Source organism: Neodiprion pinetum, chromosome 3 (assembly GCF_021155775.2).
Source record: "Neodiprion pinetum isolate iyNeoPine1 chromosome 3, iyNeoPine1.2, whole genome shotgun sequence".
NCBI lineage: Eukaryota > Metazoa > Arthropoda > Insecta > Hymenoptera > Diprionidae > Neodiprion > Neodiprion pinetum.
Window position 1 is genome coordinate 37,479,231 of NC_060234.1, and position 22,003 is coordinate 37,501,233.

Here is a 22,003-nt window from a genome sequence, read left to right on the forward strand (position 1 = left end):
TAAAAAATTTTTAAATTAGAAAAAAATCGATTGATTACGTAAACGGCGATCTATCAATCAAGTTTCACCCCTCAACCGTCCGTCGACAGATTTTCAACCCAGTTAATATGGCATAACTTTTTTCCCGGACGGTACGAGTATCGTGCAGTTAGTTACGCGATAAAATAAATTCGTGGTACCGGCCACGACACGTATAAAACATCATTCGGTGAACATAATCGCTTGACCAAGGATTCTTCGAGGAATGCATTCGTTATCCGCCCGCAAGTTTATCTCATGTTATGGAAAATTGCTTGTCGTCGAAGCTCGACATGCTTTGAAATATTCAGGGTACCAAGTGCCAGGCTTTCGATGGGAACGAAATTCATGCCGCTGTAAAAAAAGAACGTTTCTGCCCGAAGAGAACGACAACCGCGTTTCATTATCCAATAGATCGATGGCCATTAAGCTAAAAATAATCGATGCATCACACGTTTGATCTAGGACAAAAAAACAATCGAACACAACTCGAATGAATCGGTAAACATTAATCGATTATATCGTATTTTTTTGAAACGATGTGTTTGAAACAAAAATTACGTAAATTTCAGTATATAGTCTTGATTATTATAATATTAATATACTTAATATTTTTGAACTTCAGGTAAAAATATTCAATTATCTTTCACTTTTTATGTCAAATAGGTACTCAGCAAAGAAAGACAATGATAATAATTGATACTTTAATCACAGAAATTAATATTGTATTGCGTCTTTCATGGGAGTAAAAAACAAAAACCCATTGTGAAAAAAAATAATCGTATATACTCGATTAATCGGGAAAAATTTATCAATTTAATCGAAAATCGATCATTTGATGATCGTCAGCTGCTGCCGCTCTACTCACGTGCCTCGCATTAATACGGATCAACCGCTATCAAAGGTTCACGATTCTCTATTTACTAAATTAAATAATCCACGTAATTGATCGCGCTTTATTATTCGTTGATATAATTCAATTGTCTTTAGCTAATAATAAAACGAATTGAGGGCGAATTTCGAGTGAGCTGTTGATTTGTTAAATATCATAAAATATTATTTCGAATTATCGACGAAGTGCTTTGATCTCAATTTCGATCAATTAAAATCCATGTGACCATTAATTTACTTCCCTTTCAATGCATCATCGCTTGATTTAACTTCACGGTTGCGCAACGATCACTAGCGGGAATAAAAATAATTTTTACAGCGATTGCGGGATGGTTATACAGTGGGAAACTTCGCCCACTATGCAGACGAATCTCGAAGGTGGTCATCTGCTCTTCAGGTTGACTTGTGACTTCGGTCTTTTCCCGTATTTCTCGTCGTTATATATTATCGGGTGCGAAAACTACGCGTGCGTCTAAAAATTCTCCGTTATACTGCGATCGCGGAGATCGTTCGGCGAATTGGGTCTTTGCATTAATAAACAGCCATTATTCACACGTGTATAAAGCGGAGAAACATAAAATAATCAGGTGATATTTTTTTCACCGAAAAAGAAAATTTCGTATGTTATGACGAGCAGTTCAATCTCGCTGATTTTATAATACATGAGTGACGTCACGCTGTACTTTTCAATCTGCTATATTTCCTTGATTTTTTTTTCAGTCGAAAAAAGTAAAAATAGCGTTACTAATTTTGGTTTCTCTATTTAACACGCATACATTTTTATTAAAGATCCAGCAATTGTTGGTTTTCACAATTTGTCAAATTTCGCTCACAACCGTGTTTGCGATTCCAGAATCTGAAAATAACGTGCCGCTTATCATCTGCAGATTTTCATTGACCCGTGATTAATTACTGCGGCATCATTCGCGACATAGTGATTAATTACGATCAATAACGGTCTTGTAATCTCGTCGAATTCTTCGCACGAGCCTTCTTAAATTCCGGGTAATAAATTGGGATGACTAGGAGAGATTTTTATCCAAACGAACTAGAATATCAGTCGTGAAAGCTGCCGCGGTGATCCGGGCAATAAGGAAAATCCTGCGCTCGAACTTTTAGCCAGAGGTCGCATAATGGAACCGAGTGAGCGTTGAGTGAGCAGTTTGTATGGCGCTACGCCAATCCCTCCCGAAATAGTGCGTCGTCTGCACGTACGCGCTATAGAAAGGCCATGTACCGAGATCAACCAAAGAGTTCATTCCCCGCTTATACATGCTACAGTCTGTAATATTTTTCGCAGGTATCGCACGAGCCTTGGTTTTTAACAGTCGCCCGACGTCTACCGGAGATCACCTATTTTTCATGACGAATTAGAAGCCAGAAAATGTCGATTTCACAAGACCGCAGAATTTTGTGCAAAATGTTAATTTTTACTTGAATTTTGATGTGGACGGATCAAACAAATTATTCCGTTATAATTAATTTCGTGCGGCTAATTGAGCATCGGTTACGGGTTTTTGTTATGTTCGCTAATTGCTGTGAATTTACTGTGGCGTATTCATGGACCATTTTTGCTATGATATATTGACACGCGCACTGTGCAATATTCAGTTGACAAAATTTTAGCTCAGCGATGCTTTGGTTTGACCAACTGCGCATTTTATTTCTGTGCGTTCTCGTTACAATCACAATCCCATCAGTCATGCGTGTGTTTTGCTGGTTACAAGATCGCAGGGAGAAACCTTATCTACTTCCATTAAGTAACGAATGAGTGGCGAAACGAATCGCGGGCCTTGCTACTCGAGTAAAATTAATTAAATCAAGGACGCCCATGCACTTTTTTCGCTACGAATTTTTATGAAAACTTACTACATAATGTGTACGGAAAACAAATAATTTTTAGATTATTTTTATATTCCGTGACTGAATTATTCCGAAAATGACGTTATATTCGTGGGGGAAATTGTTTTCTTAAAAAATAGTTCTTTACCCCTTGGAAAAGTATTTAATGAATACAAAAACGATTTCTTGAAGGTTCTTCTTGACTGGCATGTGTGAAAAAATTTCCTACATACACTTTGGACTAAATTTTTCTGCGCCGCAAACGAAATTTCGCTAAAGATGAAATAATTCACCGGAGACGTTTTATCTGTTTTTCGGTGAAAGCTAGTCGAACTTCTATAAAACACTTGGCAGCAATTCAAAAATTAAATAATCCAAAACCAAAAGCCTGACGCTTATGCAAAATTTGAAGATTACAAAATTTCATAATTTGGCAGTCCAAAACTTGAAGCTTGACCACTCAGAAAGTTCTTGAATCGGAAAAACACCGATCAAAGGCACAACGTTTTGCCCGATGGATTAATTAGTAGCGATAATTTCCGGTACATTGTGAAAATGGTTGGTGGATAAAAAATTTGGGCACCTGGTCATCTCCTATGTAAGAAATTCGAGACATTTCATCTTTTAAACCAGTTCAAAGCACGGCAATATAGACATCAAAGTCGGAGCGATTGTCGTAAAGTATAGACAGTATCGGTAACAACAGAAGTCCTCTGAAATATGGTAGTAAAATATAAAAGCCAGCCAAAAAGTATGCATGTATGGCATATGTTATAAATTCAGGTTATTTAAAAGGACTTAAAAACGGGCCTTGAAAATAGTACACGAAGTACGATAAAATTCATCAGTGCAATATTTTCCACGCTTCTGAACGCAATTTCAATGCGATCTGTAGGAAGTTATAAGAATAGCTATCTATAATTTATCTCGTGAGTCACGTCAACTCTGAAAACGCGCAATATGTTGAAACAAGATTGTGCGTTTTTTTTTGCGATTCGTTTGAGACAGACCAGGTCCTTGGAAAAAATTTACCCTTCGACATTATCATTCTCTATCAAACGGTTGCACATATTCATATAAATACGAATCCTGCGGCAAGATATTTTCAGATCCGAATACACCGCGGCATGAAATCGGTCAGCCGCAGTTGCGGAGGCCTATTAAAAGTGAATCGCCAATCCTTAAATTAACCACAGCCCAACGGCGGCCTGATGACTGACCCGGTATAAAAATTTGAATTTTTCGCGCAGTGCACGTAGCCACGTTTCAAGTTGAAACATGTGTTACAGGTATGCGTGTGTTTCTACACGTGAGACTACGTGTCTCTGTAAGTATGAGCGAATCCGAGTCTAACTAAATATAAATCTAATTCTATTTTTGAGTTGGAAGCGACATGGATTGGATGCACACTATATTCTTGGTGTCTACCGTGGATATTTCAGAATCTGACACAAATATTTAAATTCGCAACGCCCTTCGCGATGACGCTTGTGCCGAGCGCTGAGCGTGTGGCCTAATAACACGCGACGACGGCTAAAAGAATGAATTAATTTTAACGTTTCGATGCGACGCTGTTGATTACCAAAAAGTTTATTTCGATTTTAACAACGATACGATAGAAAATGCGTTCGTAGAATTTTCATACGCAAATTACTACACTGTTGGAAAAATTTGACTAAAGATAATGTTTCAGCAGGTCCACTTTATGTTTGAGTAATTTGTTACATTTTTGCTAGTAAATATGACACAAATTATTGTAATTTTAACATTTTAATTGTAATATCGACATGTCATTTGTAATTTGTACTTTCTTTTTCACTTAGTGATACACTAGAAAATGGTTTAATCAACCAAAAAATCTTAGCGGACCTGTTGGGACATTTTTTTTCTAACTGTGTACCTGCAGTTGACACTCTTTCTGTATATCCTTCCTAATGCATTTTTCTACTACTGTGTGACAGTAATTTTACGTTGATGAATGGCAAGAACTAACTTTAGGTGCAGAGCCTGAATTGAGAACACAATTTTCTAAAAATTGAATTACATTTTTATCGTACCATTCACAAAGTAGAGTCTGCTGTGATGCTGAAAATTAGTTGTTCACCGAATTTCAATAAGTTTCTTCAAGCCGTTGAGCAGATATTTCCATCGAGTACTTTTCAAAATTGCGATCTATTACATTTGCGCGAAAACAATTGTGCTCGAGTATTTCATTCTACTCGTTAACTGGCTGCTCGTCTCTGAAACGTTCAATTCTAATCGTTTGAAAACAAACTAGACATTGACGTGTAATCAATTACAATGAAAAAAATCTTTTGATAAAATCCTTCTCGATCGATCGACGATTTTAAAACAATCGTTTGAAAGAAATAGGAAGCCAAATCAACGACAGTTAATTGCGACGCAAAAGGCTGTTTGAATTCAGTTTTACGTACCACTTCGATATACAATAAAAAATTTAACATAATCAGCAACGACTTAATACGGAATCCTTAATATTTCGGTGAAAAATTTACTCTTGACGTGACAAAACTGACAGGCAAGAGCGCATTCGATAAAAAATTCGAATCGGAAAATCACGAACTTCGATGGAAAATAATGTCAATTTTTAACGGCTGTAACAGATATCCTGTTGATCGGAAAAATTCATCCGTGAGACAGGATTAGGACGTAAATAATTGCGCGGCGGCACTTTCTGCCAAGAGTAAACCGCAATCAAATCCGCCATATTTTGGGCAGCGTGCACCCATTTCGAATTAATTTTATAATTCACTTTCGGCTATAACAATTGAATCCGTTAAAATGTATTCACGAAACGCACAGGGCAATGGACCGCGCGAAGGCTGAATCCTGGATCCCGAATGCTGAGTCCAAAAATAAAATCAATCGTGAATTGCCGATCAGAAATAGTTCCGCTCTAAGCGGAAGTCATGTTCCTAATAGATCGAAAATTCCGCAACGTCCTCCGGGTCTTTTCCGCTCACTGTACAATCGGCGTCGCAATGAGAAGTCACAACAATTCCTCGATGCGGAGAAAAATTTCTCAACTACGCTAGGAAACTCGTGTAAGAAAACGTTCCTCCGTGTACTTTAAACAACGTGTCCGTACACGTTGATCTATAAATCGATCGAGAGCATTTTGAAGAGGAAATACATATAATAGGATAGTAGGAAAAAATCCGTTTTTGCTGAATTGAAAATTTGACGAAGAAAAGGGAGAGAAAGAAGGAGGCGGGGAATTAGGGGTGAGTTTAGAGTCGAGATCCGGAAACTCGGCATGGATCGGATATCTTCCTATATCGACGGCCTCGAGGATCGTTACGAGTGACTCTGCACAGGATTCACGGAACAACCTTGGCTCACCTATAAGCATGTACTCCGGAAAAGAAGTCACCGTCTACCGGTTAGCGAACAGCTTGTATCGAGAAGCACTGTTTGTGAAAACGCGTCACAGTCCGTTCGTGATTCGTCTTCAGAGGTAAGCCGTAAAGTGTATATAATCGTATTATTATCGCTGGTTGTAATCCCTGTTTCTGTTTTACCACCCCGGTTCTGATTATCGAAGTCTCCCGCGAACGGCCGACGCAGAGATCACGACGAGACTGGCCAGATTGGTCCAGGATGAGCGTCGGGGCGCGGGCGTCGAGACGCTTGCCGCCACATTTATATTTAACTTTGGCATCACTCGACGAAGAAGATCCAGCACCTCCCCCACCAACGACACCCGGCGTCGCGACGCTGCTATTATCTTCGATGAGCCCGCGACGTTGCGTATGAGACATTACGGCTTCGGATCATCGATAAATTAAGTATCTGCGTGCAGAGTGGATTACAAAATGCAACTTACGAACCAACCGAATTAGCCCTTCCATTCTCTCACCACCTCGGCTTCGTCCGTGGTTGAATCTTGCGTTACGATTGATACGAATAACGTTGTTCGACGTGGGATTCAAGGTGACTTGAGAGTATGCGTGGGTTGCGAAAGATGCTTGACAAGTTATTGATGAAAAATAATGAAAAATTCGCCTTGATCTTAAAACGGGAAACCGTTGCAGTTCCCGGGGCAACCGGGAGTGCAGTATAATTGTGGCGGTGACGATGTTAGAAAAATTCATTTCCAGCAATGTATCGAAACTTTTCCAGTAGCTGTATGCCTTTCAAAATTAAACAGAAATTTTTATCCCGCAAAAATTTAAGGCGTCAAGAATATCGTCTGTTCTCATTCACTTTCGTATAACTTAACAGTGGTCGAATAATGCTTTATGAAGGCATTTTGACAATGCCAAAAAACAATTACAAGACCATGTGATAAGAATTAATCTTTTATCGTGTTTTCCGTGATCTGACTTCGAAAAAACTGGAAGAAAGAACAATTTTTGTTTGAAAAATAATTATTACTTTACTTGTATTGTTTTCGTGACCATATAGATTTCCACGCTTGCTGCGCACACGTAAAAGCAAGTACAACACGACGAAATAGGATGATTTGATTAAATTCTGACGTGCATTATTATACCTAATTGATAAAGAACACAACGTATATCCTCGACCGCGTATTCATTTAAAGATAAACAGTGAATTGAAATACTGGTAGAATTTTAATGGCAAGTCTTGTAACAACAGAATCCAACCCGTCATTTTACTCCAATAAAAGCCCGGAACAATATTGTGGAATTTATCGATTGCCGATTCAACTACACTGTTAAATCAGAAACTTTTAGCCATACATACCTGTACACGATGATATTACATACTAATCATAAGATATAAACTTGAATATAATATTATAATTGAATTAAAGATGCGCTCATATACTATAGCTTATAATATGGATGACAGGATGATGGGAGTGGAACGTTAATTGGACCATCGAGCAAAATTCAAAACAAAGCGTTATTTTTCACTTATACATCGTTGAAAACCAGTTATCACTATTGCAGCTTTTTTTTCATTCCATTCCTGGAATAACGCGCGGTCTTTGAATTTTGCACAAATGCTAAATAAGTAGACACTTTGTGAAACATTGATATACATGTAAGAAAAGTTTACTTTATTAATTTCCTGATCTTTATAATAGGATCGGATAGCAAGATGGTATTAATTATTTCTTTGCGACTGGTCCAGATTTTGCATGGTTGAGATTTCCTTGGTTTGCATGATTATCCAAATCCGCTTTGGTCCCTGCACCGTGATACCCAGCGTCGCGACCGGGGCCAGAGGGTTGATGCTGTGGGTCCTGCTGGCGAGAACGGTTATCGCGTGCATCCTTGTCCATTTTTCTGCAACGATTTGAAGAAAGTCACATAGTTACATACAGTTATCATTTTACATGTTAATAATATAGCTATCGACATCACATGCATAGTCCTTCTAATGTGACTTAATTGTACTTGAATATGCAAGAAACTGATCACCGAAAACATATGAAGTGTACTTTAAGATCCCAACATTAAGAAAAACTTTTCTTGACCTAAAGCCGATCCATTTGCATATTAGTAAATTTCATGCCGGAAACAAAATTTAATTAGCAATTACCTTCCAATTTTTTTTTCCCGAGACAGGTTACGAGATGCAGTGAACATTCTGGATGCGCACATCAAATTCACTCACTTCAAAATTCTCGGTTGATTTTCAAAAATATCAAGTATTCGTACACGATTCAAAAAATGTTTCAAGCATTCAATTATAGAAACTAGTAATTCGTTTCAATTCAAGATGATTCTCGATTATTTCAATTCAATGTACAGAGTTCCTGTTACTTTAAAGTAATCCACCTAATTCATATAAATTTTTTTTAACCTAACTCCTCATTATTATTCAGATTTTTCCCCACTCAAATCTTATTATTTCAGTTATATCTCAGTTAATTCCCAATACTTCAGGGTTTAAAATTAATTCACGATCTATTGACACGATAATTTAACAACTTATTTCCCCCTTGAATTTGCGCATCCGAAAGATACCAATTCACTAAATGTAGTCTTAGAAATATGACCGTCGCATGAAAGGCCACGGTTGGAGAATATTTTGACGAACACGTTATAAATTCTATCACGCAGGAAATGGTGCAAAAATTATTTTTTATGGGTAAATGGTAAAATGTTGAACACGTTCAGCACTTGGTTAAACAAGACATTACGAAAGTGTTGAGCTTCAAGTAGGATGATTATGAAACGTACCTGGATTTATTACTGTTGAAAACTGTAGAAAACTTCGGAGATTTCGTCGTACGATTCGCTGTGACTATTGACTGAAGTCTGTGCCCTCCCGAGGATCGGCAGCCTTTTATATTTCTTAAGGAGTGCGCAAAAGATTGAACAGAGCACAGGGGGGGGGGGGGGGTGGACGATCACCCTTGTTCCTCAAATTGGCGGAGAGGCAATTCTGGGAATCACATTATCTGCTTCTACTTCCACCAATTGGTGAACCAAGTGAACCGGAAATACGATGTACGAAATTAAAGGAAACTTATTCCTCTTTTGATTCCGAAAAATAGTGTGCCACTGGAAACCTATTAATGAACATTACTGTAAATGCATACGTGAGATTAATATACCACCAAAAAATTGTCTTATATTTTATTGCAGTGCAGTCGGGTATTCTTTTGATTTGTTTCGCGACCGGAAGTTCTCAAAGTCACGCAGCCGCAGACGACGCCAACAGATAGACGAAAAGAAGATAGATATAGAAGTTCATCTCTTGGTCTCATCATAAATTCCACAGCTCTGTCGAATCAGTTGAGTTAGTTGTCCACAGCAACGAGAGGTAGAATTTGGGCAGAATCTGCATTATCGATACAGTTGTTTACCGCTCGTTTTTCGAGGTTATGATTTACTACAGTGCGCTTTCATTCTGATTGTGAATACAAATAATAAAAGCTACTCTACAATGGATAAATGATTGAATCGAATTTCTGTAACATAAATTCACATGTTTTGTGGTTGAGTCAGCGGTTAGAAGCGGTTCGTAAAATCCCAAGCCACAGTCATGGCTCAGTCTTATAATCCTTACTACAATGAATATCATCAAAACTTGGAACTGCAACAGAATATAAAATATAAGAAAAAGTATAGAAAGCTGAAAAGGATCGTCAAAGACACAGTCTTCGTAAGTACGCATCAGGTTTTACCGAACCATCGCTTCGACATGTTCCAAACATTGTCTCTGGATAGAATTCAAATAGTTAATATTAGGTTTGCAGTCGATTCCTCCAATAATGAAAAACGTTGGAAGTCATATCTGGGAATAGATTTATGTTCAAATTAAAATCTACAAATGTATCTTTTGCGTTTTTAGGAGAATGCCGCACTTTGTGATCAAGTTGCACAAATGCAGGAGAATCTTTTGGTTGTCAAGGAAGAGAGACATTTTTTGCTGCGTAAACTTTACCAACAACAGGGTGAAGTCGATCCTACAATGCTGACAAAATCGCAGACGAACAGCTTTGGATCACCATCTCCAAACCATGAAGGAGTGGCCCCAAAGAAAAGTGTAAAAAAGAGGAACTCTACCGAAGCACTGGGTAAATAGCGATGATCAGGCTTATATTTCGCCGCTCTAGCAGACCTCAGTTTCTCACATTTTACGAAACTTACTTTTCAGAAACTAAGAGCAAACCAAAGAGGTACTGCAAGGCAATGCGAAGGGTGGTGCAGCTCATACCGCTAGATATTCACGGTCGCCCCGTTTTTCCAATTTCTTTAGGTGATCTGACAGTCTATTCGCTCGGAGAAGTTGTTTCAGATCGCATTGCATACCATACAGAAGATCTTATTTATCCTGTTGGTTATTGCAGCACGAGAATGTTTGCGAGCTTGAGAGATGCTCATACCAAGAGTTTATACACTTGTAAGATTTTAGATGGCGGTTCAAATCCAAGGTACAATAGCACTGTTTTGTTCTTTAGAAGATTTCTTTCCAAAAACCAAAGGTTTCTCAATTTTTCTGTAGATTTTATCAGAAAGCTTATATTACTTGCAGGATAAGCTCAACTATTTCTTCACTCATTTCTTTCCAATAAACAGGTTTGAAATAGTTTCGGACAGTGATCCTGATCAGCCTTTAGTTGGCTTGTCACCCGACGAATGCCATTCCAGACTCTTAGCTGCGATTTCTCCTACCCTTTGTTCCATTCCCCCAAGAGGAGCAGATTTCTTCGGTATTTCTCATCCAACCATTCAGAATTTGATACAGAGTTCACCTGGAACACGAAAACTTGCAAACTACAAATCAGTACGTTTTGAGGTATGTATTAACAGAATATGTAATTTATTTTAGGTATTTGACTGTTAAGTTGTTATAAACCTTCGTTTTATGAACCGCAAATTCAACAAAAGCGGTTACTTTTTTTGAACAAATACAAATGAGGGTTTCAATTATACAGGTTTACAAGAATCAAAATTCCGATCGAGCATCGAGTCCCATTGCCGAGGAAGAAACAGACCCTGGTCTTGGGTTTTCTGCCTTACACAGGACTTTTGCAATTCCTAATGGTTACAGAATTAAAGAGGAACCACCAGATCCCAACTTACTTACGTTCCAAGATTTCCTCATGTGATGTTTACGCTCAGTATTAACAGTGTATGCGAGACTAATAGTGTATTCCATGTTAATTCTAGTTACTCGATTTAATCAAATTGAACAAATCTACAAATGCTAGTGTTACTTGTTGAAACCATGTGTTTGAATAATTTTTCAACCAAATTGAGATTCAATTAATTGTAAAAAGTGATGAACGGCAATGAGAAGAGCCTGCTTGACATATTAAAAGCTACGTAGTAAAAAATTAAATGCGGCGGAAATAATTGTCACAAAAATTTATAATGCATTGTAATGCGTGTAAGTATAAACAAAAAATGTTTTTAACGTTGTATACAAAAAGATTTATTGTACATCAGATTCATAACACGTACGATGGGCCCTGTCTCACATTTGCCAAAAATGCCAAAAAACAATTACAAGACCATGTGATAAGAATTAATCTTTTATCGTGTTTTCCGTGATCTGACTTCGAAAAAACTGGAAGAAAAAACAATTTTTGTTTGAAAAATAATTATTACTTTACTTGTATTGTTTTCGTGACCATATAGATTTCCACGCTTGCTGCGCACACGTAAAAGCAAGTACAACACGACGAAATAGGATGATTTGATTAAATTCTGACGTGCATTATTATACCTAATTGATAAAGAACACAACGTATATCCTCGACCGCGTATTCATTTAAAGATAAACAGTGAATTGAAATACTGGTAGAATTTTAATGGCAAGTCTTGTAACAACAGAATCCAACCCGTCATTTTACTCCAATAAAAGCCCGGAACAATATTGTGGAATTTATCGATTGCCGATTCAACTACACTGTTAAATCAGAAACTTTTAGCCATACATACCTGTACACGATGATATTACATACTAATCATAAGATATAAACTTGAATATAATATTATAATTGAATTAAAGATGCGCTCATATACTATAGCTTATAATATGGATGACAGGATGATGGGAGTGGAACGTTAATTGGACCATCGAGCAAAATTCAAAACAAAGCGTTATTTTTCACTTATACATCGTTGAAAACCAGTTATCACTATTGCAGCTTTTTTTTCATTCCATTCCTGGAATAACGCGCGGTCTTTGAATTTTGCACAAATGCTAAATAAGTAGACACTTTGTGAAACATTGATATACATGTAAGAAAAGTTTACTTTATTAATTTCCTGATCTTTATAATAGGATCGGATAGCAAGATGGTATTAATTATTTCTTTGCGACTGGTCCAGATTTTGCATGGTTGAGATTTCCTTGGTTTGCATGATTATCCAAATCCGCTTTGGTCCCTGCACCGTGATACCCAGCGTCGCGACCGGGGCCAGAGGGTTGATGCTGTGGGTCCTGCTGGCGAGAACGGTTATCGCGTGCATCCTTGTCCATTTTTCTGCAACGATTTGAAGAAAGTCACATAGTTACATACAGTTATCATTTTACATGTTAATAATATAGCTATCGACATCACATGCATAGTCCTTCTAATGTGACTTAATTGTACTTGAATATGCAAGAAACTGATCACCGAAAACATATGAAGTGTACTTTAAGATCCCAACATTAAGAAAAACTTTTCTTGACCTAAAGCCGATCCATTTGCATATTAGTAAATTTCATGCCGGAAACAAAATTTAATTAGCAATTACCTTCCAATTTTTTTTTCCCGAGACAGGTTACGAGATGCAGTGAACATTCTGGATGCGCACATCAAATTCACTCACTTCAAAATTCTCGGTTGATTTTCAAAAATATCAAGTATTCGTACACGATTCAAAAAATGTTTCAAGCATTCAATTATAGAAACTAGTAATTCGTTTCAATTCAAGATGATTCTCGATTATTTCAATTCAATGTACAGAGTTCCTGTTACTTTAAAGTAATCCACCTAATTCATATAAATTTTTTTTAACCTAACTCCTCATTATTATTCAGATTTTTCCCCACTCAAATCTTATTATTTCAGTTATATCTCAGTTAATTCCCAATACTTCAGGGTTTAAAATTAATTCACGATCTATTGACACGATAATTTAACAACTTATTTCCCCCTTGAATTTGCGCATCCGAAAGATACCAATTCACTAAATGTAGTCTTAGAAATATGACCGTCGCATGAAAGGCCACGGTTGGAGAATATTTTGACGAACACGTTATAAATTCTATCACGCAGGAAATGGTGCAAAAATTATTTTTTATGGGTAAATGGTAAAATGTTGAACACGTTCAGCACTTGGTTAAACAAGACATTACGAAAGTGTTGAGCTTCAAGTAGGATGATTATGAAACGTACCTGGATTTATTACTGTTGAAAACTGTAGAAAACTTCGGAGATTTCGTCGTACGATTCGCTGTGACTATTGACTGAAGTCTGTGCCCTCCCGAGGATCGGCAGCCTTTTATATTTCTTAAGGAGTGCGCAAAAGATTGAACAGAGCACAGGGGGGGGGGGGGGGGTGGACGATCACCCTTGTTCCTCAAATTGGCGGAGAGGCAATTCTGGGAATCACATTATCTGCTTCTACTTCCACCAATTGGTGAACCAAGTGAACCGGAAATACGATGTACGAAATTAAAGGAAACTTATTCCTCTTTTGATTCCGAAAAATAGTGTGCCACTGGAAACCTATTAATGAACATTACTGTAAATGCATACGTGAGATTAATATACCACCAAAAAATTGTCTTATATTTTATTGCAGTGCAGTCGGGTATTCTTTTGATTTGTTTCGCGACCGGAAGTTCTCAAAGTCACGCAGCCGCAGACGACGCCAACAGATAGACGAAAAGAAGATAGATATAGAAGTTCATCTCTTGGTCTCATCATAAATTCCACAGCTCTGTCGAATCAGTTGAGTTAGTTGTCCACAGCAACGAGAGGTAGAATTTGGGCAGAATCTGCATTATCGATACAGTTGTTTACCGCTCGTTTTTCGAGGTTATGATTTACTACAGTGCGCTTTCATTCTGATTGTGAATACAAATAATAAAAGCTACTCTACAATGGATAAATGATTGAATCGAATTTCTGTAACATAAATTCACATGTTTTGTGGTTGAGTCAGCGGTTAGAAGCGGTTCGTAAAATCCCAAGCCACAGTCATGGCTCAGTCTTATAATCCTTACTACAATGAATATCATCAAAACTTGGAACTGCAACAGAATATAAAATATAAGAAAAAGTATAGAAAGCTGAAAAGGATCGTCAAAGACACAGTCTTCGTAAGTACGCATCAGGTTTTACCGAACCATCGCTTCGACATGTTCCAAACATTGTCTCTGGATAGAATTCAAATAGTTAATATTAGGTTTGCAGTCGATTCCTCCAATAATGAAAAACGTTGGAAGTCATATCTGGGAATAGATTTATGTTCAAATTAAAATCTACAAATGTATCTTTTGCGTTTTTAGGAGAATGCCGCACTTTGTGATCAAGTTGCACAAATGCAGGAGAATCTTTTGGTTGTCAAGGAAGAGAGACATTTTTTGCTGCGTAAACTTTACCAACAACAGGGTGAAGTCGATCCTACAATGCTGACAAAATCGCAGACGAACAGCTTTGGATCACCATCTCCAAACCATGAAGGAGTGGCCCCAAAGAAAAGTGTAAAAAAGAGGAACTCTACCGAAGCACTGGGTAAATAGCGATGATCAGGCTTATATTTCGCCGCTCTAGCAGACCTCAGTTTCTCACATTTTACGAAACTTACTTTTCAGAAACTAAGAGCAAACCAAAGAGGTACTGCAAGGCAATGCGAAGGGTGGTGCAGCTCATACCGCTAGATATTCACGGTCGCCCCGTTTTTCCAATTTCTTTAGGTGATCTGACAGTCTATTCGCTCGGAGAAGTTGTTTCAGATCGCATTGCATACCATACAGAAGATCTTATTTATCCTGTTGGTTATTGCAGCACGAGAATGTTTGCGAGCTTGAGAGATGCTCATACCAAGAGTTTATACACTTGTAAGATTTTAGATGGCGGTTCAAATCCAAGGTACAATAGCACTGTTTTGTTCTTTAGAAGATTTCTTTCCAAAAACCAAAGGTTTCTCAATTTTTCTGTAGATTTTATCAGAAAGCTTATATTACTTGCAGGATAAGCTCAACTATTTCTTCACTCATTTCTTTCCAATAAACAGGTTTGAAATAGTTTCGGACAGTGATCCTGATCAGCCTTTAGTTGGCTTGTCACCCGACGAATGCCATTCCAGACTCTTAGCTGCGATTTCTCCTACCCTTTGTTCCATTCCCCCAAGAGGAGCAGATTTCTTCGGTATTTCTCATCCAACCATTCAGAATTTGATACAGAGTTCACCTGGAACACGAAAACTTGCAAACTACAAATCAGTACGTTTTGAGGTATGTATTAACAGAATATGTAATTTATTTTAGGTATTTGACTGTTAAGTTGTTATAAACCTTCGTTTTATGAACCGCAAATTCAACAAAAGCGGTTACTTTTTTTGAACAAATACAAATGAGGGTTTCAATTATACAGGTTTACAAGAATCAAAATTCCGATCGAGCATCGAGTCCCATTGCCGAGGAAGAAACAGACCCTGGTCTTGGGTTTTCTGCCTTACACAGGACTTTTGCAATTCCTAATGGTTACAGAATTAAAGAGGAACCACCAGATCCCAACTTACTTACGTTCCAAGATTTCCTCATGTGATGTTTACGCTCAGTATTAACAGTGTATGCGAGACTAATAGTGTATTCCATGTTAATTCTAGTTACTCGATTTAATCAAATTGAACAAATCTACAAATGCTAGTGTTACTTGTTGAAACCATGTGTTTGAATAATTTTTCAACCAAATTGAGATTCAATTAATTGTAAAAAGTGATGAACGGCAATGAGAAGAGCCTGCTTGACATATTAAAAGCTACGTAGTAAAAAATTAAATGCGGCGGAAATAATTGTCACAAAAATTTATAATGCATTGTAATGCGTGTAAGTATAAACAAAAAATGTTTTTAACGTTGTATACAAAAAGATTTATTGTACATCAGATTCATAACACGTACGATGGGCCCTGTCTCACATTTGCCAAAAATGCCAAAAAACAATTACAAGACCATGTGATAAGAATTAATCTTTTATCGTGTTTTCCGTGATCTGACTTCGAAAAAACTGGAAGAAAAAACAATTTTTGTTTGAAAAATAATTATTACTTTACTTGTATTGTTTTCGTGACCATATAGATTTCCACGCTTGCTGCGCACACGTAAAAGCAAGTACAACACGACGAAATAGGATGATTTGATTAAATTCTGACGTGCATTATTATACCTAATTGATAAAGAACACAACGTATATCCTCGACCGCGTATTCATTTAAAGATAAACAGTGAATTGAAATACTGGTAGAATTTTAATGGCAAGTCTTGTAACAACAGAATCCAACCCGTCATTTTACTCCAATAAAAGCCCGGAACAATATTGTGGAATTTATCGATTGCCGATTCAACTACACTGTTAAATCAGAAACTTTTAGCCATACATACCTGTACACGATGATATTACATACTAATCATAAGATATAAACTTGAATATAATATTATAATTGAATTAAAGATGCGCTCATATACTATAGCTTATAATATGGATGACAGGATGATGGGAGTGGAACGTTAATTGGACCATCGAGCAAAATTCAAAACAAAGCGTTATTTTTCACTTATACATCGTTGAAAACCAGTTATCACTATTGCAGCTTTTTTTTCATTCCATTCCTGGAATAACGCGCGGTCTTTGAATTTTGCACAAATGCTAAATAAGTAGACACTTTGTGAAACATTGATATACATGTAAGAAAAGTTTACTTTATTAATTTCCTGATCTTTATAATAGGATCGGATAGCAAGATGGTATTAATTATTTCTTTGCGACTGGTCCAGATTTTGCATGGTTGAGATTTCCTTGGTTTGCATGATTATCCAAATCCGCTTTGGTCCCTGCACCGTGATACCCAGCGTCGCGACCGGGGCCAGAGGGTTGATGCTGTGGGTCCTGCTGGCGAGAACGGTTATCGCGTGCATCCTTGTCCATTTTTCTGCAACGATTTGAAGAAAGTCACATAGTTACATACAGTTATCATTTTACATGTTAATAATATAGCTATCGACATCACATGCATAGTCCTTCTAATGTGACTTAATTGTACTTGAATATGCAAGAAACTGATCACCGAAAACATATGAAGTGTACTTTAAGATCCCAACATTAAGAAAAACTTTTCTTGACCTAAAGCCGATCCATTTGCATATTAGTAAATTTCATGCCGGAAACAAAATTTAATTAGCAATTACCTTCCAATTTTTTTTTCCCGAGACAGGTTACGAGATGCAGTGAACATTCTGGATGCGCACATCAAATTCACTCACTTCAAAATTCTCGGTTGATTTTCAAAAATATCAAGTATTCGTACACGATTCAAAAAATGTTTCAAGCATTCAATTATAGAAACTAGTAATTCGTTTCAATTCAAGATGATTCTCGATTATTTCAATTCAATGTACAGAGTTCCTGTTACTTTAAAGTAATCCACCTAATTCATATAAATTTTTTTTAACCTAACTCCTCATTATTATTCAGATTTTTCCCCACTCAAATCTTATTATTTCAGTTATATCTCAGTTAATTCCCAATACTTCAGGGTTTAAAATTAATTCACGATCTATTGACACGATAATTTAACAACTTATTTCCCCCTTGAATTTGCGCATCCGAAAGATACCAATTCACTAAATGTAGTCTTAGAAATATGACCGTCGCATGAAAGGCCACGGTTGGAGAATATTTTGACGAACACGTTATAAATTCTATCACGCAGGAAATGGTGCAAAAATTATTTTTTATGGGTAAATGGTAAAATGTTGAACACGTTCAGCACTTGGTTAAACAAGACATTACGAAAGTGTTGAGCTTCAAGTAGGATGATTATGAAACGTACCTGGATTTATTACTGTTGAAAACTGTAGAAAACTTCGGAGATTTCGTCGTACGATTCGCTGTGACTATTGACTGAAGTCTGTGCCCTCCCGAGGATCGGCAGCCTTTTATATTTCTTAAGGAGTGCGCAAAAGATTGAACAGAGCACAGGGGGGGGGGGGGGGTGGACGATCACCCTTGTTCCTCAAATTGGCGGAGAGGCAATTCTGGGAATCACATTATCTGCTTCTACTTCCACCAATTGGTGAACCAAGTGAACCGGAAATACGATGTACGAAATTAAAGGAAACTTATTCCTCTTTTGATTCCGAAAAATAGTGTGCCACTGGAAACCTATTAATGAACATTACTGTAAATGCATACGTGAGATTAATATACCACCAAAAAATTGTCTTATATTTTATTGCAGTGCAGTCGGGTATTCTTTTGATTTGTTTCGCGACCGGAAGTTCTCAAAGTCACGCAGCCGCAGACGACGCCAACAGATAGACGAAAAGAAGATAGATATAGAAGTTCATCTCTTGGTCTCATCATAAATTCCACAGCTCTGTCGAATCAGTTGAGTTAGTTGTCCACAGCAACGAGAGGTAGAATTTGGGCAGAATCTGCATTATCGATACAGTTGTTTACCGCTCGTTTTTCGAGGTTATGATTTACTACAGTGCGCTTTCATTCTGATTGTGAATACAAATAATAAAAGCTACTCTACAATGGATAAATGATTGAATCGAATTTCTGTAACATAAATTCACATGTTTTGTGGTTGAGTCAGCGGTTAGAAGCGGTTCGTAAAATCCCAAGCCACAGTCATGGCTCAGTCTTATAATCCTTACTACAATGAATATCATCAAAACTTGGAACTGCAACAGAATATAAAATATAAGAAAAAGTATAGAAAGCTGAAAAGGATCGTCAAAGACACAGTCTTCGTAAGTACGCATCAGGTTTTACCGAACCATCGCTTCGACATGTTCCAAACATTGTCTCTGGATAGAATTCAAATAGTTAATATTAGGTTTGCAGTCGATTCCTCCAATAATGAAAAACGTTGGAAGTCATATCTGGGAATAGATTTATGTTCAAATTAAAATCTACAAATGTATCTTTTGCGTTTTTAGGAGAATGCCGCACTTTGTGATCAAGTTGCACAAATGCAGGAGAATCTTTTGGTTGTCAAGGAAGAGAGACATTTTTTGCTGCGTAAACTTTACCAACAACAGGGTGAAGTCGATCCTACAATGCTGACAAAATCGCAGACGAACAGCTTTGGATCACCATCTCCAAACCATGAAGGAGTGGCCCCAAAGAAAAGTGTAAAAAAGAGGAACTCTACCGAAGCACTGGGTAAATAGCGATGATCAGGCTTATATTTCGCCGCTCTAGCAGACCTCAGTTTCTCACATTTTACGAAACTTACTTTTCAGAAACTAAGAGCAAACCAAAGAGGTACTGCAAGGCAATGCGAAGGGTGGTGCAGCTCATACCGCTAGATATTCACGGTCGCCCCGTTTTTCCAATTTCTTTAGGTGATCTGACAGTCTATTCGCTCGGAGAAGTTGTTTCAGATCGCATTGCATACCATACAGAAGATCTTATTTATCCTGTTGGTTATTGCAGCACGAGAATGTTTGCGAGCTTGAGAGATGCTCATACCAAGAGTTTATACACTTGTAAGATTTTAGATGGCGGTTCAAATCCAAGGTACAATAGCACTGTTTTGTTCTTTAGAAGATTTCTTTCCAAAAACCAAAGGTTTCTCAATTTTTCTGTAGATTTTATCAGAAAGCTTATATTACTTGCAGGATAAGCTCAACTATTTCTTCACTCATTTCTTTCCAATAAACAGGTTTGAAATAGTTTCGGACAGTGATCCTGATCAGCCTTTAGTTGGCTTGTCACCCGACGAATGCCATTCCAGACTCTTAGCTGCGATTTCTCCTACCCTTTGTTCCATTCCCCCAAGAGGAGCAGATTTCTTCGGTATTTCTCATCCAACCATTCAGAATTTGATACAGAGTTCACCTGGAACACGAAAACTTGCAAACTACAAATCAGTACGTTTTGAGGTATGTATTAACAGAATATGTAATTTATTTTAGGTATTTGACTGTTAAGTTGTTATAAACCTTCGTTTTATGAACCGCAAATTCAACAAAAGCGGTTACTTTTTTTGAACAAATACAAATGAGGGTTTCAATTATACAGGTTTACAAGAATCAAAATTCCGATCGAGCATCGAGTCCCATTGCCGAGGAAGAAACAGACCCTGGTCTTGGGTTTTCTGCCTTACACAGGACTTTTGCAATTCCTAATGGTTACAGAATTAAAGAGGAACCACCAGATCCCAACTTACTTACGTTCCAAGATTTCCTCATGTGATGTTTACGCTCAGTATTAACAGTGTATGCGAGACTAATAGTGTATTCCATGTTAATTCTAGTTACTCGATTTAATCAAATTGAACAAATCTACAAATGCTAGTGTTACTTGTTGAAACCATGTGTTTGAATAATTTTTCAACCAAATTGAGATTCAATTAATTGTAAAAAGTGATGAACGGCAATGAGAAGAGCCTGCTTGACATATTAAAAGCTACGTAGTAAAAAATTAAATGCGGCGGAAATAATTGTCACAAAAATTTATAATGCATTGTAATGCGTGTAAGTATAAACAAAAAATGTTTTTAACGTTGTATACAAAAAGATTTATTGTACATCAGATTCATAACACGTACGATGGGCCCTGTCTCACATTTGATAAAGATAACATAAAAAGGTATTTATCACAAGTTGATAAACAAAACGATAATAATAGTTTCATTTCAGTTATTTAGCTATAAAATGAAATCCCTGGATTTTATTAAGTTAATATTAAAACGTACTTCACTATACCTGCCAAAAACAAAAATTAATTCTTTGTGCATGATGTCAATAAACGTTGGGCATATTTAGATTTGAGGTAAAAATCAATCTACATCCAATTATGCTGAATTGTTTCATTAGATAGTCTGACGAATATTGAAGCATTTCTATTTATAATAGTCAATTATTTATAACTATATTTATGTCAAATGAAGTAAGTAGATTAAATTTTCGTACTCAATACAGATGATCATTTTTAAAAATCACGAGCAAGTTATCTAGGTTGATCTGTTAAATCTGTGTCGAACAGTTTGTCACTTGACTGCTTTTGTACGATTCAAAGTAATGTTGAATATAAAGTAGATTAATTCTTTTAAGGTCAAAATTCATTTCACAATTTCTATATTGTATATATAGAATTCTGTCTCAGAAGGCGTTACTATTATCTAGGTATATGCAAACAGAACCTATTATAGCCAATAACAAGAACACAGCTGCCGAATATGCTATAGTCTACAATATGATTTAAAACCTCTTCATGTCCAACAATTATTGATCAGTCTAATCAGGAGCGAAATCTGATATTTTTGTATTAAGGAACAAGAGATCTCAAAGTCACTAATTAAATCTGTGGAGTTGTCTAGTTGTGTTCCTATTCTTAGCGTTGACTATTGTATCAGCATGCAATCGGAAGAACAACACAGTAAGAAATTACATTCTCAAATATATATACATATTATGTTATTTTACGGGATATGTATTGTTGCAAAAGTTTTTGCCTAAATATCTGCGGCGTAAGTGCTGATTTCTCGTCTCATATTGATTACCTAACTCACAAAGCATCGTTTGCGTTAAGCCATTTTTGAGTATCAGATATTCTCAAGTAAATT

At 36.9% G+C, this 22,003-nt stretch overlaps 4 protein-coding genes and 2 long non-coding RNA genes across 6 annotated transcripts in view; 3 read left to right on the top strand and 3 right to left on the bottom strand.

Moving 5' to 3' along the window:
- The window catches only part of Msp300 (Muscle-specific protein 300 kDa), a 137,750-nt gene extending 131,411 nt beyond the window's left edge, over nt 1-6,339 (bottom strand). The window contains exon 1 of the mRNA XM_046618534.2: nt 6,115-6,339. The gene's annotated coding sequence lies outside the window, so the exon portion shown is untranslated. The remainder of the gene's footprint in view (nt 1-6,114) is intronic.
- A 3,087-nt stretch (nt 6,340-9,426) lies between these two features.
- LOC124213706 (transforming growth factor beta regulator 1-like) lies at nt 9,427-12,697 on the top strand. Its single transcript, XM_046615263.2, has 5 exons — nt 9,427-9,858; nt 10,048-10,273; nt 10,354-10,630; nt 10,776-10,995; nt 11,135-12,697. The coding sequence occupies exons 1-5, from the start codon at nt 9,739-9,741 to the stop codon at nt 11,306-11,308; spliced, it is 1,017 nt and encodes a 338-aa protein (XP_046471219.1). The 5' UTR covers nt 9,427-9,738; the 3' UTR covers nt 11,309-12,697.
- On the bottom strand, nt 12,442-14,320 carry LOC124213710 (uncharacterized). Its single transcript, XR_006881948.2, has 2 exons — nt 13,592-14,320; nt 12,442-12,691 (listed from the first exon to the last, which is right to left on the bottom strand). It is a non-coding gene; the product is annotated as an uncharacterized lncRNA (long non-coding RNA).
- Nucleotides 14,089-17,359, top strand: LOC124213707 (transforming growth factor beta regulator 1-like). Its single transcript, XM_046615264.2, has 5 exons — nt 14,089-14,520; nt 14,710-14,935; nt 15,016-15,292; nt 15,438-15,657; nt 15,797-17,359. The coding sequence occupies exons 1-5, from the start codon at nt 14,401-14,403 to the stop codon at nt 15,968-15,970; spliced, it is 1,017 nt and encodes a 338-aa protein (XP_046471220.1). The 5' UTR covers nt 14,089-14,400; the 3' UTR covers nt 15,971-17,359.
- On the bottom strand, nt 17,104-18,981 carry LOC124213711 (uncharacterized). The gene is made up of 2 exons (XR_006881949.2): nt 18,254-18,981; nt 17,104-17,353 (listed from the first exon to the last, which is right to left on the bottom strand). It is a non-coding gene; the product is annotated as an uncharacterized lncRNA (long non-coding RNA).
- Nucleotides 18,752-22,001, top strand: LOC124213705 (transforming growth factor beta regulator 1-like). Its single transcript, XM_046615262.2, has 5 exons — nt 18,752-19,181; nt 19,371-19,596; nt 19,677-19,953; nt 20,099-20,318; nt 20,458-22,001. The coding sequence occupies exons 1-5, from the start codon at nt 19,062-19,064 to the stop codon at nt 20,629-20,631; spliced, it is 1,017 nt and encodes a 338-aa protein (XP_046471218.1). The 5' UTR covers nt 18,752-19,061; the 3' UTR covers nt 20,632-22,001.
- The last annotated feature ends 2 nt before the right edge of the window (nt 22,002-22,003 follow it).